This window comes from Lethenteron reissneri, unplaced genomic scaffold (genome assembly GCF_015708825.2).
Source record: "Lethenteron reissneri isolate LAM-NWPU_2019-01 unplaced genomic scaffold, ASM1570882v1 scaffold_573, whole genome shotgun sequence".
NCBI lineage: Eukaryota > Metazoa > Chordata > Hyperoartia > Petromyzontiformes > Petromyzontidae > Lethenteron > Lethenteron reissneri.
This window is the reverse complement of record NW_026892095.1, coordinates 1,668-20,360: the sequence shown is the minus strand read 5'-3', so window position 1 is coordinate 20,360 and position 18,693 is coordinate 1,668. Positions and strand designations below refer to the sequence as shown.

Here is an 18,693-nt window from a genome sequence, read left to right as displayed (position 1 = left end):
TGACAGTTCTTTTGTGTTTCTTCCATTTGCGAATAATCACACCAATTGTTGTCACGTTCTCACCAAGCTGCTTGGCAATGGCCTTGTAGCCCATTCCAGTCTTGTGTAGGTCTACAATCTTGTCCCTGACATCCTTGGAGAGCTCTTTGGTCTTGGCCATGGTGGAGAGTTTGGAATCTAATTGATTGTTTCTGTGAACAGGTGTCTTTTATACAGGTAACAAGCTGAGATTAGGAGCACTCCCTTTAAGAGTGTGCTCCTAATCTCAGCTCGTTACCTGTATAAAAGACACCTGGGAGCCAGAAATCTTTATGATTGAGAGGGGGTCAAATACGTATTTCCCTCATTAAAATGCAATTCACTTGATAACATTTTTGACATGCGTTTTTTTTGGATTTTGTTGTTGTTATTCTGTCTCTCACTGTTCAAATAAACCTACCGTTCAAATTATAGACTGATCACTTCTTTGTCAGTGGGCAAACGTACAAAATCAGCAGGGGATCAAATACTTTTTTCCCTTACTGTATACTGTACTAGAGGAATCCGATGAGGTGTCAGGGTCGAGATCGAACCCGCGACTTCCTACGTACCAGGCGAGGGAGTTAACATCTCCTAGCCACCGCTGGTCACCGCACAAACTTTGCCCCCCTCACCCCACCACCCCCTCCGCTCAGACTAAAGCCGAAGCCCTGGAGTACGTGTGGAGCATCTTGCAGGGCGTGGAGGAGGAGCAGCAGCAGCAGGAGGAGGAGTCCAGGGGATTTGAGCAGAGGGAGGTGCACAAGGCCAGGATGGCGATGTTCAGGCTGGAGCGCAGAGCTACCGCCTGCAAGGAGGCCCTGAGGGTGGCGCTCCAGAGGATACATGGAGGTGCGTAGCCTGCAGCGGTGATTTATATTCACATCGCAACTCCACGCTCCCCTCTATTCTCACTGGAACTCCACGCTCCCCTCTATTCTCACCGGAACTCCACACTCCCCTCTATTCTCACCAGAACTCCACACTCCCCTCTATTCCCACCAGAACTCCACACTCCCCTCTATTCTCACCAGAACTCCACACTCCCCTCTATTCCCACCAGAACTCCACCCTCCCCTCTATTCTCACCGGAACTCCACACTCTCCTCTATTCCCACCAGAACTCCACGCTCCCCTCTATTCTCACCGGAACTCCACACTCCCCTCTATTCCCACTGGAACTCCACGCTCCCCTCTATTCTCACCGGAACTCCACACTCCCCTCTATTCCCACCAGAACTCCACACTCCCCTCTATTCTCACCAGAACTCCACACTCCCCTCTATTCCCACCGGAACTCCACACTCCCCTCTATTCCCACCGGAACTCCACACTCCCCTCTATTCCCATCGGAACTCCACAATCCCCTTTATTCCCACCGGAACTCCACACTCCCCTCTATTCCCACCAGAACTCCACACTTCCCTCTATTCTCACCGGAACTCCACACTCCCCTCTATTCCCACCGGAACTCCACACTCCCCTCTATTCTCACCGGAACTCCACACTCCCCTCTATTCCCACCGGAACTCCACACTCCCCTCTATTCCCACCAGAACTCCACACTCCCCTCTATTCTCACCGGAACTCCACACTCCCCTCTATTCCCACCGGAACTCCACACTCCCCTCTATTCTCACCGGAACTCCACACTCCCCTCTATTCCCACCGGAACTCCACACTCCCCTCTATTCTCACCGGAACTCCACACTCCCCTCTATTCCCACCCGAACTCCACACTCCCCTCTATTCCCACCGGAACTCCACACTCCCCTCTATTCTCACCAGAACTCCACGCTCCCTTCTATTCCCACCGAAACTCCGCCTCCCCTCTATTCTCATCGGAACTCCACACTCCCCTCTATTCTCACCAGAACTCCACACTCCCCTCTATTCTCACTGGAACTCCACACTCCCCTCTATTCTCACTTGGAACTCCACACTCCCCTCTATTCTCACCAGAACTCCACACTCCCCTCTAGTCCAACCGGAACTCCACACTTCCCTCTATTCTCACCGAAACTCCACACTCCCCTCTATTCCCACCGAACTCCACACTCCCCTCTATTTCCACCAGAACTCCACACTCCCCTCTATTCCCACCGGAACTCCACACTTCCCTCTATTCCCACCGGAACTCCACACTCCCCTCTATACTCACCCGGGAACTCCACACTCCCCTCTATTCTCACCGGAACTCCACATTCTCCCTCTATTCTCACCGAAATCCACACTCCCCTCTATTCTCACCAGAACTCCACACTCCCCTCTATTCTCACACAGAACTCCACGCTCCCCTCTATTCTCACCGGAACTCCACACTCCCCTCTATTCCACCAGAACTCCACACTCCCTCTATTCTCACCGAACTCCACGCTCCCTTCTATTCTCACCGGAATTCTACACGTCCCCTCTATTCCCACCAGAACTCCAGCACTCCCCTCTATTCTCACCAGAACTCCACACTCCCCTCTATTCTCACCGGAACTCCACACTCCCCTCTATTCTCACCAGACTCCACACTGCCCTCGATTCTCACCAGAACTCCACGCTCCCCTCTATTCTCACCGAATTCCAATACCCTTCATTCAAAAGGACTCCACACTCCCCTCTATTCTCACCGAACTCCACACCCCCTCTATTCCACCGGAACTCCACACTCCCTCTATTCCCAGGAACTCCACACTCCCCTCTATTCTCACCAGAACTCCACACTCCCCTCTATTCTCACCAGAACTCCACACTCCCCTCTATTCTCACCGGAACTCCACACTCCCCTCTATTCACCGGAACTCCACACTCCCCTCTATTCTCACCGGAACTCCAACTCCCCTCTATTCCCACCGGAACTCCACACTCCCCTCTATTCCACCGGAACTCCACACTCCCCTCTATTCTCACCGGAACTCCACACTCCCCTCTATTCTCACCAGAACTCCACACTCCCCTCTATTCTCACCAGAACTCCACACTCCCCTCTATTCTCACCGGAACTCCACACTCCCCTCTATTCTCAAGAACTCCACACTCCCCTCTATTCCACCGGAACTCCACACTCCCCTCTATTCTCACCGAACTCCACACTCCCCTCTATTCCACCAGAACTCCACACTCCCCTCTATTCCACCGGAACTCCACACTCCCCTCTATTCCACCAGAACTCCACACTCCCCTATTTCCACCAGAACTCACACTTCCCTCTAATCCCACCGAACTCCACACTCCCTCTATACTCACCGGAACGCCACACTCCCCTCTATTCTCACCGGAATCCACACTCCCCTCTATTCTCACCGGAATTCCACACTCCCCTCATTCTCACCAGAACTCCACACTCCCCTCTATTCCCACCGGAACTCCACACTCCCCTCTATTCCCACCGGAACTCCACACTCCCCTCTAGTCCCATCGGAACTCCACAATCCCCTTTATTCCCACCGGAACTCCACACTCCCCTCTATTCCCACCAGAACCTCCAACTTCCCTATTCTCAAACCGAACTCCACACTCCCCTCTATTCCCACCAGGAACTCCACACTCCCTCTATTCTCACCGGAACTCCACACTCCCCTCTATTCCCACCGGAACTCCACACTCCCTCTATTCCCACCAGAACTCCACACTCCCCTCTATTCCACCGGAACTCCACACTCCCCTCTAGTCCCACCGAACTCCAACACTCCCCTCTATTCTCACCGAACTCCACACTCCCCTCTATTCCCACCGGAACTCCACACTCCCTCTATTCTCACCGGAACTCCACACTCCCCTCTATTCCACCGGAACTCCACACCCTCTATTCTCACCGGAACTCCACACTCCCCTCTATTCCACCGGAACTCCACACTCCCCTCTATTCCACCGGAACTCCACACTCCCCTCTATTCTCACCAGAACTCCACACTCCCCTCTATTCCACCGGAACTCCACACTCCCCTCTATTCTCACCGGAACTCCACACTCCCCTCTATTCTCACCAGAACTCCACACTCCCCTCTATTCTCACCGGAACTCCACACTCCCCTCTATTCTCAGAACTCCACACTCCCCTCTATTCTCACCAGAACTCCACACTCCCCTCTATTCCACCGGAACTCCACACTCCCCTCTATTCTCACCGAACTCCACACTCCCCTCTATTCCCACCGGAACTCCACACTCCCCTCTATTTCACCAGAACTCCACACTCCCCTCTATTCCACCGGAACTCCACACTCCCCTCTATTCCACCGGAACTCCACACTCCCCTCTACCACCGGAACTCCACACCCCTTCTCACCGGAACTCCACACTCCCCTCTATTCTCACCGGAACTCCACACTCCCCTCTATTCTCACCAGAACTCCACACTCCCCTCTATTCTCACCAGAACTCCACACTCCCCTCTATTCTCACCGGAACTCCACACTCCCCTCTATTCTCACCAGAACTCCACACTCCCCTCTATTCTCACCAGAACTCCACACTCTATTCTCACCGGAACTACACTCCCCTCTATTCCACCAGAACTCCACACTCCCCTCTATTCTCACCAGAACTCCACACTCCCCTCTATTCTCACCGGAACTCCACACTCCCCTCTATTCTCACCAGAACTCCACACTCCCCTCTATTCTCACCAGAACTCCACACTCCCCTCTATTCTCACCGGAACTACACTCCCCTCTATTCTCACCAGAACTCCACACTCCCCTCTATTCTCACCGAACTCCACACTCCCCTCTATTCCACCGGACTCCACACTCCCTCTATTCTCACCAGAACTCCACACTCCCCTCTATTCTCACCAGGAACTCCACACTCCCTCTATTCCCACCGGAACTCCACACTCCCCTCTATTCTCACGAACTCCACACTCCCCTCTATTCCTCACCAGAACTCCACACTCCCCTCTATTCTCACCGGAACTCCACACTCCCCTCTATTCCCACCGGAACTCCACACTCCCTCTATCTCACCGGAAACTCCACACTCCCCTCTATTCCGAACTCCACACTCCCTCTATGTCTCCCGAACTCCACACTCCCCTCTATTCTCCACAGAACTCCACACTCCCCTCTATTCCTCACCGGAACTCCACACTCCCCTCTATTCTCACCGGAACTCCACACTCCCCTCTATTCTCACCAGAACTCCACACTTCCCCTCTATTCTCACCAGGAACTCCACACTCCCCTCTATTCTCACCGGAACTCCACACTCCCCTCTATTCCCACCAAGAACTCAACCACACTCCCCTCTATTCTCACCGGAACTCCACACTCCCCTCTATTCTCACCGAACTCCACACTCCCCTCTATTCCACCAGAACTCCACACTCCCCTCTATTCTCACCGGAACTCCACACTCCCCTCTATTCTCACCGGAACTCCACACTCCCCTCTATTCTCACCGTAAACTCCACACTCCCCTCTATGTCCCACCGTAGAACTGCCACACTCCCCTCTATTCTCCACCGAAACTCCACACTCCCCTCTAGTTTCCATCCACAGAACTCCACACTCCCTCATTCCCACCGGAACTCCAGCACTTCCCCTATAGTCGCATCGGAACTCCACACTCCCATCTATTACTCATCGGAACGCCACACTCCCCTCTAAAATTCTCACCGGAACTCCACACTCCCCTCTATTCTCACCAGGACTTCCACACTCCCCTCTATTCTCACCAGAACTCCACACTCCCTCTATTCTCATCAGAACTCCACAGCTCCCCTCTAATTCTCACCAGAACTCCACACTCCCCCTCTATTCTCATCAGGAACTCCAGCACTCCCTCTATTCTCACCAGAACTCCACACTCCCCCTCATTCTCACCGGAACTCACATCCCCTCTATCTCACCGAACTCCACACTCCCTATTTCTCCAACGTGAACTCCACAGCTCCCCTCTATTCTCACCAGGAACTCCACACTCCCCTCTATCTCCCACCGAAACTCCACGCATCCCCTCTATTCTCATCCGGAACTCCACACTCCCCTCTATTCTCACCGGAACTCCACACTCCCCTCTATTCCACCGGAACTCCACACTCCCCTCTATTCCACCGGAACTCCACACTCCCCTCTATTCTCACCAGAACTCCACACTCCCCTCTATTCCACCGGAACTCCACACTCCCCTCTATTCTCACCGGAACTCCACACTCCCCTCTATTCTCACCAGAACTCCACACTCCCCTCTATTCTCACCGGAACTCCACACTCCCCTCTATTCTCAGAACTCCACACTCCCTCTATTCTCACCAGAACTCCACACTCCCCTCTCATTCACCGGAACTCCACACTCCCCTCTATTCTCACCGAACTCCACACTCCCCTCTATTCCACCGGAACTCCACACTCCCCTCTATTCCACCAGAACTCCACACTCCCCTCTATTCCACCGGAACTCCACACTCCCTCTATTCCACCGGAACTCCACACTCCCCTCTATTCTCACCGGAACTCCACACTCCCCTCTATTCTCACCGGAACTCCACATCCCCTCTATTCTCACCGGAACTCCACACTCCCCTCTATTCTCACCAGAACTCCACACTCCCCTCTATTCTCACCGAACTCCACCTCCCCTCTATTCTCACCGGAACTCCACACTCCCCTCTATTCTCACCAGAACTCCACACTCCCCTCTATTCTCACCAGAACTCCACACTCCCCTCTATTCACCGGAACTCCACACTCCCCTCTATTCCACCAGAACTCCACACTCCCCTCTATTCTCACCGAACTCCACACTCCCCTCTATTCTCACCGGAACTCCACACTCCCCTCTATTCTCACCAGAACTCCACACTCCCCTCTATTCCCAGAACTCCACACTCCCCTCTATTCTCACCGGAACTCCACACTCCCCTCTATTCTCACCAGAACTCCACACTCCCCTCTATTTCACCGAACTCCACACTCCCCTCTATTCCCACCGGAACTCCACACTCCCTCTATTCCCACGGAACTCCACACTCCCCTCTATTCTCACCAGAACTCCACACTCCCCTCTATTCTCACCAGAACTCCACACTCCCCTCTATTCTCACCGGAACTCCACACTCCCCTCTATTCCAACCGGAACTCCACACTCCCCTCTATTCTCACCGGAACTCCACACTCCCCTCTATTCTCACCGGAACTCACACTCCCCTCTATTCCAACCGGAACTCCACACTCCCCTCTATTCTCACCGGAACTCCACACTCCCCTCTATTCTCACCAGAACTCCACACTCCCCTCTATTCTCACCGGAACTCCACACTCCCCTCTATTCTCACCGGAACTCCACACTCCCCTCTATTCTCACCAGAACTCCACACTCCCCTCTATTCCACCGGAACTCCACACTCCCCTCTATTCTCACCGAACTCCACACTCCCCTCTATTCCACCAGAACTCCACACTCCCCTCTATTCCACCGGAACTCCACACTCCCCTCTATTCCCCGGAACTCCACACCCCCTCTATTTCCACCAGAACTCCACACTTCCCTCTAATCCCACCGGAACTCCACACTCCCCTCTATACTCACCGGAACTCCACACTCCCCTCTATTCTCACCGGAACTCCACACTCCCCTCTATTCTCACCGGAATTCCACACTCCCCTCTATTCTCACCAGAACTCCACACTCCCCTCTATTCTCACCAGAACTCCACGCTCCCCTCTATTCTCACCGGAACTCCACACTCCCCTCTATTCTCACCAGAACTCCACACTCCCCTCTATTCTCACCAGAACTCCACGCTCCCCTCTATTCTCACCGGAATTCTACACTCCCCTCTATTCCCACCAGAACTCCACACTCCCCTCTATTCTCACCAGAACTCCACACTCCCTCTATTCTCACCGGAACTCCACACTCCCCTCTATTCTCACCAGAACTCCACACTCCCCTCTATTCTCACCAGAACTCCACACTCCCCTCTATTCCCACCGGAACTCCACACTCCCCTCTATTCTCACCGGAACTCCACACTCCCCCTCTATTCCCACCGGAACTCCACACTCCCCTCTATTCCCACCGGAACTCCACACTCCCCTCTATTCTCACCAGAACTCCACACTCCCCTCTATTCTCACCGGAACTCCACACTCCCCTCTATTCTCATCGGAACTCCACACTCCCCTCTATTCTCACCAGAACTCCACACTCCCCTCTATTCCAACCGGAACTCCACACTCCCCTCTATTCTCACCGAAACTCCACACTCCCCTCTATTCCCACCAGAACTCCACACTCCCCTCTATTCCCACCGGAACTCCACACTCCCCTCTATTCTCACCAGAACTCCACGCTCCCCTCTATTCTCACCGGAACTCCACACTCCCCTCTATTCTCACCAGATCTCCACACTCCCCTCTATTCTCACCAGACATGGCGCGCAGTCCTCACCATAGCGCGAGAGGAGGAATCGCGAGCGCGCGAGGCAAAACTTAAATAGAAAATATTTTGTTGGAATTAAATATGAGTAGTCTGTTGAAGCATCTTGTCTTGCAAAAAATTCGAGTGCGTTTTAAATAGTGTTCATCAGTAACACTTTTGAAAACCGACAATCATCATATCTTGCCCTGACCGAACAATGTCTCCCAAATGTTGGTTGTTCACTTGTTTAGAATTATAATTTATATCGTGAGCATTGTCGTATATTGCATAAGTAACGTACATTAAAGAAGTGATCTTCGTGATGATGTATTAACTAGATGCATGTAAGTATGAACGTTACGGGAGTAATCGAGCCCAAAGGCAGGCGTGATAAACACAGTGTGTATGGTGGCAACTCCCTCACTAGAGCTGAGTGCTGGATGATCTCAGCGACGTCCGCTTTCAGTACGCCGCTTCTATAATAACCTCGGGCCTGGAGGACGCTCGGTTCGAATTCGTGAGAGCGCTGATTTCGGTTTCAAAGAGGCGAGGCGATAAAAGCGACGTCTTGAGATGGCGGAAACTGCTCCTGCTCAACCACCAGCTGCGGCTACTTCAGCGCCTAAAAGCCCCAAGAAGAAGCGCGCCGCTCCAAAGGCCAAGAAGGTCGGCCCCAGCGTGTCCGAGCTCATCCTCAAGGCTCTGGCCAGCAGCAAGGAGAGGAACGGCGTGTCTCTTCCTGCGCTCAAAAAGTCGCTTGCTGCCGGAGGATACGACGTGGAGAAGAACAATGCCCGCGTGAAGTTGGCCATCAAGAAGCTCGTGGCCAAAGACGCCGTGGCGCAAGTGAAGGGCAGCGGCGCGTCTGGCTCTTTCAAACTCAACAAGGAAAAGGCTGCCGCAAAGGCGAAGCCCAAGTCGTCAACGGCAAAGCCCGCAGCTAAAAAGCCCGCGGCAGCCAAGAAGGTGAAGAAGCCCGCGGCAGCCAAGAAGACCGCGCCCAAGAAGTCTCCCAAGAAAGCAAAGAAGCCCGCGGCTGCCAAGGCGGCCAAGAGCCCCAAAAAGGTGAAGTCGGCTGTTAAGCCCAAGAAGGCGGCGAAGAGCCCAGCCAAGCCCAAGGCTGCGAAGCCCAAGGTCGCTAAGCCCAAGACCGTCAAGGCCAAGGCCGCCAAACCCAAGGTGGCCAAGCCCAAGAAGGCCGCGGCCAAGCCCAAGAAGACTGCGCCAAAGAAGTGAATCCGATGGGACGACCGACGCTCGATTCACTCCACCTCAACGGCTCTTTTCAGAGCCACCCACTTCGTTAAAAAAGTGAACCAGATGCTGCTGCGCTTCAATTAGTTCAAATTAACTGTGTAACATTTCACCCACTCGATGTGTTTTAAGCATTGATGTGATGGGAGTGATCGAGCCCGAAAGCAGGGATCACAAACACAGGCGAGGCGGGTGGCAGCTCCCTCACTCGAACTGAGTGCAGAGTAATCTCAGCGACGTCAGCATTCTCGCTGGCGATTCTAATCTAAATCCAGATTCAAAATCGATGCATTCTTGACGAACCTCCAATTTTGATTATGTGTTGCACCTCTTCATTCCGTCATCATGTTACTGGTGCCAAATATGGAATTTAGTCTAAAAATGTATTGATTCCAGACAGCTTTACTCATTTGCCTTCATTCGCTCGTTCTCGCCTTTTCACTTTGTTTTTGTTTTGTAAACATTGCGGTGCACCATCTAAACTTCTCTATTAAATTAATTACTATACGTAAATATCGCATTGTTTGCAATGTCTTTCTTACTTTGGGACAACTAGTTGGTGACGTTCACTCAACTATTGTGTTGGAAGCCGTTTAGCTTCACACGATTATAAAGTTAGTTCATCTTGTTCACTTGCAAACAAGACCTTACACCGATTATTCACTGCCACGTGCAATCTTGCAACAGATGGCGTTCCTCTGGCGTTCGCTGCGGGTGTGCCAATATCATTCCAGAGTGCTTCGAAGAAGGGCCATTGCCCAAAACGTCGCATATTATACATGTCAAGGAAGTGTTATTGACGACGGTGGAGGGTTTTCTTCGTCGCAGAGGTTAAAGGTGGAAGGTTTAAGGCGGAGCCATCGCGGAGGGCAGGGGTGGTCGGTGACGTCGCCACGCTTCGGGTATAAAGGCGGCTGCTGCTGCAAGCTGAGCGCGCAGTCTCTCGCGAGGAGCTTTGTCACAAGTAGTCGCAATGTCTGGACGCGGTAAAGGCGGTAAGGGGCTCGGCAAGGGAGGCGCAAAACGCCATCGCAAGGTGCTGCGCGACAACATCCAGGGCATCACCAAGCCCGCCATCCGCCGCCTCGCTCGCCGCGGCGGTGTGAAGCGCATCTCGGGCCTCATCTACGAGGAGACCCGCGGCGTCCTGAAGGTCTTCCTTGAGAACGTCATCCGCGACGCCGTCACCTACACGGAGCACGCCAAGCGCAAGACCGTCACCGCCATGGACGTGGTCTACGCCCTCAAGCGCCAGGGCCGCACTCTCTACGGCTTCGGAGGCTGAGCGCCCATCTCTCGCACACTAAGCCAACCCAAAGGCTCTTTTCAGAGCCACCCACCTCTTCGAAACTGCTTGCGCCAGTGTTGCCAAACACGCTCTGAATGGAGCACATGTCCTGGGTTGTTGTGAGCGTGCTGGACGTTTGCTTGTTGAGTTGGCGAATCTTCATCTGCTTCCACATGAATGAATGAAAGAAATCATGATATTCACGTCACATTTAACAAGGCGTAATTCTTGAACGCCTTAATACAGTACCCATTTCTGGTATTTTGCGTTAATTATTTCCAGCTGCAGCCGAATACGATATTACGTAGAGCATTTGGCGCCACAATCTTACAGCACACTCGTCCTAATTGACGGAGCGTGCCGGAATGCTAATCTCCACCTGTACAGCACAACAGCGAAGTTATTTTTCTCCACCGAGCGCTTGTATTTTTCCAAATTGCGTTCATAAAACGCCCGTGCGCCGTATTAGACGAGTGGTGAAACAATCCCTCGTAAGAAACAAAAAAACCCACGCTCAAAACACAATATACTGTATTGGGTTTTCTAGTCATCCTTTTTAAACAAAGGCAATGCCATGGCTGCAATTCACTAATACACATGTTTGGACATTACATTGTGTTATATTCACAAGTCCTTTTTGCAGTAAAATCGATATTAAAGTGAACATCGCGTCCGCGTTTCTCATTGGAGGCTGATGGAGAGGGACGGTACTAAAAGAGCCACTCAGCAGCGCCGCGCACTACGATCCTCTGATTTGCATCTCGCCTCCTATAAAAGGAGCTCAACGCGCGAGCGACATCCACATTCGCTTCCCGTCTGTTCTGACCTGAAGCTGCTGCCTACGACGCGTCGACATGCCCGATCCTCCCGCATCAAAGAGCGCTGGGCCGGCCAAGGTTCCTGCTCCCAAGAAGGGCTCCAAGAAGGCTGTGACCAAGGCTACGCGCAAGGATGGCAAGAAGCGACGCCACCGCAGGAAGGAGAGCTACGCCATTTACATCTACAAGGTGATGAAGCAGGTGCACCCCGATACCGGCATCTCGTCCAAGGCAATGAGCATCATGAACTCGTTCGTCAACGACATCTTCGAGCGCATCGCTTCCGAGGCGTCCCGCCTGGCGCACTACAACAAGCGCTCCACCATCACTTCTCGGGAGATCCAGACCGCAGTGCGACTGCTGCTCCCCGGCGAGCTGGCCAAGCACGCCGTGTCGGAGGGCACCAAGGCCGTCACCAAGTACACAAGCTCCAAGTGAAGCCTCGACTCCACCATTAATTACAAAGGCTCTTTTCAGAGCCACCCACCTCTCCGAACCTGCTTGTACCAGTCCTAGCAGGAGTACTAAACGAAACTTCCAACAAAGCCCCGGTTCACGCGGGGACATTGTTCGCTCATTGAGTGAAATGGAGAGATGGAACGCATTTTAACCTGTTTCCACGTGAATAAAAGCGATAACAATATTCATGGCACATCATATTCACCAGCAGGCATTTCTTGGACTTGTTTGTCCATTGATTTCATCTGCAGCCCATTCAGATATTACATTGGATATTTGGTGCCAAAACCTTGCAATGCAATATATTTAATTCGTGGTTGTATTTTCGGGCAGGAACTAACATTTTGCACGTGTGCATCTATGTAAAAGTAAGCGCCTAGCATGGATGACTCGTGCAGTATAATTGATGATCATCATCTCAATGCCAAGAGAATAGATATCTATCCCTGTGATCACCTCTTTCCGACAATTTTACGTATTAACTTTGGAGCTTTCGTGACTGCAGGAATTATTCTTTGGTTCTTTCGGTAAAGTCACGTATATAAAAAAACAAATTGGTGATATCTGTCTGCTTATATGTCTGTCTATAATTTTTTCTGGTTCGATTTTATGTCGCTATTTCATTATACCTGATGATGATTGCTTGTGTTGCAATCGAAACGTCGTATGCTATTATTTAATTTATTATTTTTTCTTTATACGTGACTTTACCGAAAGAACCAAAGAATAATTTTTACGTATTACTGTTTCCAATGAAGTGCAGTTTTTCACACTTTATTTAGATCACGCGGAGCACTGTAAAGTTGTCTTCGGAAAGGTGTTTGCTTGAGAAAAGAACATCCGTTAAAGACACGGACGGCGCTCAAACGGTACTACTGCATCGTGATGCGGCATTCTGCAATGCTCCAAAGTGAGAACATTTCGTTGATGAAGAAGAGTTGACGACTCGAGATCATTGCACGCTGCCAACCAATCAGCACGCGCCCCTTCTTCGCACGTCACGACTCCGCTGACCAGTGAGCGCGCGCTCTGGGCTACATAAGCCGCCTTCTCCTCCCCGCCTGTGAGAATCTTTGCCCTCACCAAGCCATGGCTCGCACCAAGCAGACGGCTCGCAAGTCCACGGGCGGCAAGGCCCCCCGCAAGCAACTCGCCACCAAGGCGGCCCGAAAGAGCGCTCCGGCCACGGGCGGCGTCAAGAAGCCTCACCGCTACAGGCCCGGCACCGTCGCTCTGCGCGAGATCCGCCGCTACCAGAAGTCCACCGAGCTGCTCATCCGCAAACTGCCCTTCCAGCGCCTCGTCAGGGAGATCGCGCAGGACTTCAAGACCGACCTGCGCTTCCAGAGCTCCGCTGTCATGGCTCTGCAGGAGGCCAGCGAAGCGTACCTTGTCGCGCTCTTCGAGGACACCAACCTGTGCGCCATCCACGCCAAGCGCGTCACCATCATGCCCAAGGACATTCAGCTCGCCCGCCGCATTCGTGGCGAGCGCGCTTGAACGCCCAGCTCGGCCCTCAAAGCACAACACAAAGGCTCTTTTCAGAGCCACCACTTACTCGTGAGAAAGCTTCCATGTGTGTCCTTCAAAGTTCGGGTGCCGGAAACCTTCGTTTGCTGGTCACGGCTCTCACGAGTCGTCAGGCGTAAGCGACAATCAAGTTCATTTTCTATACCCCGCCGCTCATTCTGCAACATCACACGTTGGTGTTGTGTATAAGCGTTGTGAAACCATGTTTACATAATGTACAACAAAAGAGTTATTTTGGTGAAATGTATTTTACCTCAGAGTCGCGTGGTGGGTGTGGAGGCCTAGCACCGTGCAGAGCCTCCCGCCTCGCCTGATTTTGCCACCCGGCTGACGCTGGGTACGGGTGCCGTTTCCCCCCCCCCCCCCGCGCTACAATAATACTGTGTAATCGCTATAATTTAATAATCTACCGACCCTATAATAGTAATAGCACACATTGTGGTGGGGGGGGGAGTAAAGAGGACGTGAAACTTAGATGAATTTACCTCAGAGTCGCGTGTTAATGCGTGCGCCTATTTTTAACGGGAATTAAAGATGGCGTCCACCCCGCAACTGCTAGCCCGTCGCTAGCCGTTGCCAGGGGCAACCGGCGTCCAATGAAAGCGGCGAAGTCGTCGCTAGGCGTTGGCAGGGGCAACCGGCGTCCAATGAAAGTGCGTATGGTCCGACATCCACACACAGACAGACAGACATTCACGATTTTATATATATAGATTAAACCCAAAGATATTGGTTTATGCTGTTTCAAGCCCGAGCTGATAAGAAGTTCACATTTTGCAAACTGAGACTGAATTATTCACGCACATATATTTTTAGGCATTGCCCGAACAGGCGGTTAAAAAAATATATCTATACACCGTATAGGCACGTGGGCGATCAATCACGAGCTCAAGGCTATCACAATGATTTCTTATAACCAATGCGGTCCCTCAAAATGATGATTATAATCAATAATACATTGATATTTGCGGAATCCGCTTATAAGTTTGACTTGCCAGCACGCGCCCATAAATTAACTCTATCATGCTTAAAACTTGGACCTATTAAGTACGTGTATCGCATTGTTTAATTCATAAGATGCGTGTGCGCATTAAAACATATATGGATACGAATAATGAAAGTCAACATCGAATCCTCGCGTCCCGGCTTGTCATTGGTGGCTCAAGGAGAGGGCGGGACTCGAGCGAGAGGAGCCAATCAGCAGCGGCGCGCTCTACGATCCTCGTCTCCGCTATAAAAGCCGCTCCCGTGGTGCGTGTTAACGTCACAAATCGTTCGTACTTTGTCTCCAGTGCTTTTTGCATCCTAGGTCCCTTAACGATGTCTGGACGCGGCAAGACCGGTGGCAAATCTCGCGCCAAGGCAAAGTCCCGCTCTTCCCGCGCCGGCCTGCAGTTCCCCGTGGGTCGCGTTCACAGGCTGCTCCGCAAGGGCAATTACGCCCAGCGGGTCGGCGCTGGAGCACCCGTCTACCTGGCCGCCGTGCTCGAGTACCTTTCTGCCGAGATCCTCGAGCTGGCTGGCAATGCCGCCCGCGACAACAAGAAGACGAGGATCATCCCCCGACACCTGCAGCTCGCCGTGCGAAACGACGAGGAGCTCAACAAGCTCATGGGCGGCGTGACTATCGCCCAGGGCGGTGTGCTGCCCAACATCCAGGCCGTGCTGCTGCCCAAGAAGACCTCTCAGGCAAAGAAGTGAACGCGCCGCCGCCTCTACCACCACAACAACGGCTCTTTTCAGAGCCACCCACTTGCTTGCAAAGAGCTCGGACAGTCGTGCACAGGGGTTTTGTTATTAATAAGGACACCGTCGTCGAGTTGCCCTCGTCCCAAATTGCTCGCAATTAAACGAATGCTCTGCTCATTCCAGATACCCTTTATGTCTAATTTAGGAACGGTATTTGAGCAGCATTCCAACATTGCATCAATCATGGAACATGGTTTAGAATAAATTATGATGCCTATTGGAAGAAAGTATCGTGTTTTTTTAAAGAATAAAACTCGCTCTTTTTGAGCGGTCAGATTACATGTGAAGAGGAGTCGGTGAATGGTTCAAGCACTTTAAGGGATCTGCGAGCCACCCTCACGCACCACGCAAACACGACATCTCCGCTCTCACGACAACACGCACCAATCGCACGCGCGGGGAAGAGCTGGACGGGGGGGTCAGGGGTTAAAGGGCAGACACCGCTGGTTTCAAGTTCATTTCAAGTTCATTTATTAGGTATAGCCCTGTGAGCCATTCAGCTCTTGAATCGGGTGCAACCGCAACAAACAAAAAACATGAACAAAAAACATCTTAAAGTGAATATGTGACTAAGTGCAAACAGAAAATCCAAGAAAAGACAGCAAAAATATTGCAGAAAAAACACCGTACACCAACGCTGTGTGCAAAAATCCCAGTGGGATGCAAGTCAAACAACAACAACAACCACAAGACAACTTAGATTAAGGCCATCAGTCTAACTCTGTACTACAACAACACAAACATGGCTAAACCAATACACTTTTCGAAATCACCAAAATAAAGCCATGAAAGCAATGAAAAAGCAATCATAGGAACTGTGACGGAATTTTCACAATAAATGGCATAAACAACATGTACTACCAAAACCCTGCAGCCATAGCTGGCTGCATGAGTCACTCCACAGCAGGTCGCAAGAGACTGCGCGTGGCGCTTTGTGTTGCCGTTGCCATGAATCGTCGAAGCGCGTTCACGATCTGTTGTTCTCCTGTAACGCGGTGGTCATTTCGATTTAAAGCTTTCGTGACTGCAGGGATTCATCTGCTTGGTTCTTTCGGTAAAGTCACGTAAGATGGAAATAATAAAATAATAATAAAACAAAAAAGTAATTGTAAAATTTTATTATTAAAATAAAAATGCTATTTAATAATAAACTAATGAAAATAAAAATAATAAGTAAAAGGTTTCTTTTTATTATTTTATTATTTAATAATGACGTCAACACCCCCCTCCCCACTGACTCGCGAGCCCACAGAGCAATGACGTCAACACCCCCCTCTCCACTGACTCGCGCGCCCACAGAGCGATGACGTCAACACCCCCCTCCCCACTGACTCGCGCGCCCACAGAGCGATGACGTCAACACCCCCCTCCCCACTGACTCGCGCGCCCACAGAGCGATGACGTCCACACCCCCCTCCCCACTGACTCGCGCGCCCACAGAGCGATGACGTCAACACCCCCCCTCCCCACTGACTCGCGCGCCCACAGAGCGATGACGTCAACACCCCCCTCCCACTGACCCGCGCGCCCACAGAGCGATGACGTCCACACCCCCCTCCCCACTGACTCGCGCGCCCACAGAGCGATGACGTCCACACCCCCCTCCCCACTGACTCGCGCGCCCACAGAGCAAGGATTGCAACAGGCAATGTCATTGGCTGCGCCGGATGCGACGGCCACGGATCGCAGGGGGAGCGGGCGGCCATCTTGTCAGACAGAGGGACGGCCTCGCGAAGCCTGTCGCAGTAGGCCTCGCGAAGCCTTCTGCACTAGGCCTCGCGAAGCCTCCTGCAGTAGGCCTCGCGATGCCTTCCCTGCAGTAGGCCTCGCGAAGCCTTCTCTGCAGTAGGCCTCGCGAAGCCTTCTCTGCAGTAGGCCTCGCGAAGCCTTCTCTGCAATAGGCCTCGCGAGCCTTCCCTGCAGTAGGCCTCGCGATGCCTCCTGCATAGGCCTCGCGAAGCCTCCTGCCTAGTAGCCTCGCGAAGCCTTCTGCACTAGGCCTCGCGAAGCCTTCTGCACTAGGCCTCGCGAAGCCTTCTGCACTAGGCCTCGCGAAGCCTTCTCTGCAATAGGCCTCGCGAAGCCTTCTCTGCAATAGGCCTCGCGAAGCCTTCTCTGCAATAGGCCTCGCGAAGCCTTCTCTGCAATAGGCCTCGCGAAGCCTTCTCTGCAGTAGGCCTCGCGATGCCTTCCCTGCAGTAGGCCTCGCGAAGCCTCCTGCAGTAGGCCTCGCGAAGCCTTCTCTGCACTATGCCTCGCGATGCCTTCCCTGCAGTAGGCCTCGCGAAGCCTCCTGCAGTAGGCCTCGCGAAGCCTTCTGCACTAGGCCTCGCGAAGCCTTCTCTGCAGTAGGCCTCGCGAAGCCTTCTCAGCAGTAGGCCTCGCGATGCCTTCTCTGCAGTAGGCCTCGCGAAGCCTTTTCCGAAGTAGGCCTCGCGCCGTGCTTTTCGTGCACAAATAAGGCGATTAAATGTATCTTGTCTCTGTGTTAATAAATGTATCTTGTCTCTGTGTTAATAAAACGTGCTGCGTTTCAGTAAAGTAAATTTGAAGCGAAGTTTATTATTACACTTGTTAAGCCAGGAAAGCCCCACTGAGTCAAAAGGTTTTTGTAGGGTCCTGCCAAGTGTTTGCAGTAGGGGGCGATGTTGCTACACCAAATCGGACGATACGAAGGGAGAGATTGAGGCCTAGTTCTAGGCTTTAGGCCTAGCTGTAGGCTTTAGGGCGCTGTGAGTTAATTTTTTATTTAAATGTTTTAATGATTTATATAAAAGCTTTAAATTTAAATGTTTCTATTTAAAAACATGAGGGAATGTAACATTGTTAAACATAACTCCCTTTCACACACGCGAGGGTACGATACGAAGGGAGAGTTTCAGGCCTAGTTCTAGGCTTTAGGCCTAGCTGTAAGTTTTAATTAAAAGCTATCTCAGGGAATAAGGGAATGTTACACGTGTCATGCCAAGTGTTTGCAGTAGGGGGCGATGTTACTACCAGGATAGCGTCACTGAGTCTAAAGGTTTTTGTAGGGTCATGCCAAGTGTTTGCAGTAGGGGGCGATGTTGATACACGGACGGACGGACAGTCAGACGGACGGACGGATGGACGGTCGGACGGACAGACACATTAATCTATTGGTGGTCTGGTCCACTTCGTTCCTTCCAGTATAAAACCCCACCCACTCCCCCCACCCCATCACCCCCCCCACTCCCCCCACCC

General features: G+C 52.1%; 5 protein-coding genes across 5 annotated transcripts; all 5 read left to right on the top strand.

The window, feature by feature from the left end:
- The first annotated feature begins 8,894 nt into the window (after window positions 1–8,894).
- LOC133339933 (histone H1.5-like) lies at window positions 8,895–9,965 on the top strand. Its single transcript, XM_061548043.1, has one exon. It carries the CDS (start codon window positions 8,947–8,949, stop codon window positions 9,607–9,609), a length of 663 nt encoding a protein of 220 aa, XP_061404027.1. The 5' UTR covers window positions 8,895–8,946; the 3' UTR covers window positions 9,610–9,965.
- A 370-nt stretch (window positions 9,966–10,335) lies between these two features.
- Window positions 10,336–10,964, top strand: LOC133339937 (histone H4). The gene has a single exon (XM_061548048.1). It carries the CDS (start codon window positions 10,601–10,603, stop codon window positions 10,910–10,912), a length of 312 nt encoding a protein of 103 aa, XP_061404032.1. The 5' UTR covers window positions 10,336–10,600; the 3' UTR covers window positions 10,913–10,964.
- A 566-nt stretch (window positions 10,965–11,530) lies between these two features.
- LOC133339936 (histone H2B type 3-B-like) lies at window positions 11,531–12,245 on the top strand. The gene has a single exon (XM_061548047.1). The coding sequence runs from the start codon at window positions 11,770–11,772 to the stop codon at window positions 12,169–12,171; it is 402 nt and encodes a 133-aa protein (XP_061404031.1). The 5' UTR covers window positions 11,531–11,769; the 3' UTR covers window positions 12,172–12,245.
- An 813-nt stretch (window positions 12,246–13,058) lies between these two features.
- On the top strand, window positions 13,059–13,692 carry LOC133339935 (histone H3). Its single transcript, XM_061548046.1, has one exon. It carries the CDS (start codon window positions 13,282–13,284, stop codon window positions 13,690–13,692), a length of 411 nt encoding a protein of 136 aa, XP_061404030.1. The 5' UTR covers window positions 13,059–13,281.
- Window positions 13,693–13,712: 20 nt separating this feature from the next.
- LOC133339934 (histone H2A-like) lies at window positions 13,713–16,669 on the top strand. The gene is made up of 2 exons (XM_061548044.1): window positions 13,713–13,837; window positions 15,015–16,669. Exons 1-2 carry the CDS (start codon window positions 13,767–13,769, stop codon window positions 15,421–15,423), a joined length of 480 nt encoding a protein of 159 aa, XP_061404028.1. The 5' UTR covers window positions 13,713–13,766; the 3' UTR covers window positions 15,424–16,669.
- Window positions 16,670–18,693: the final 2,024 nt, after the last annotated feature.

What these genes read in the sequence shown, in the direction of transcription:
- LOC133339933 (XM_061548043.1), top strand. Translation starts at nt 8,947, where the DNA reads ATGGCGGAAACTGCTCCTGCTCAACCACCAGCTGCGGCTACTTCAGCG.
- LOC133339937 (XM_061548048.1), top strand. Translation starts at nt 10,601, where the DNA reads ATGTCTGGACGCGGTAAAGGCGGTAAGGGGCTCGGCAAGGGAGGCGCA.
- LOC133339936 (XM_061548047.1), top strand. Translation starts at nt 11,770, where the DNA reads ATGCCCGATCCTCCCGCATCAAAGAGCGCTGGGCCGGCCAAGGTTCCT.
- LOC133339935 (XM_061548046.1), top strand. Translation starts at nt 13,282, where the DNA reads ATGGCTCGCACCAAGCAGACGGCTCGCAAGTCCACGGGCGGCAAGGCC.
- LOC133339934 (XM_061548044.1), top strand. Translation starts at nt 13,767, where the DNA reads ATGTGTGTCCTTCAAAGTTCGGGTGCCGGAAACCTTCGTTTGCTGGTC. An exon ending in GCTCTCACGAGTCGTCAGGC is followed by an intron (nt 13,838 to 15,014) that starts GTAAGCGACAAT and finishes CTTTGTCTCCAG; the next exon opens with TGCTTTTTGCATCCTAGGTC.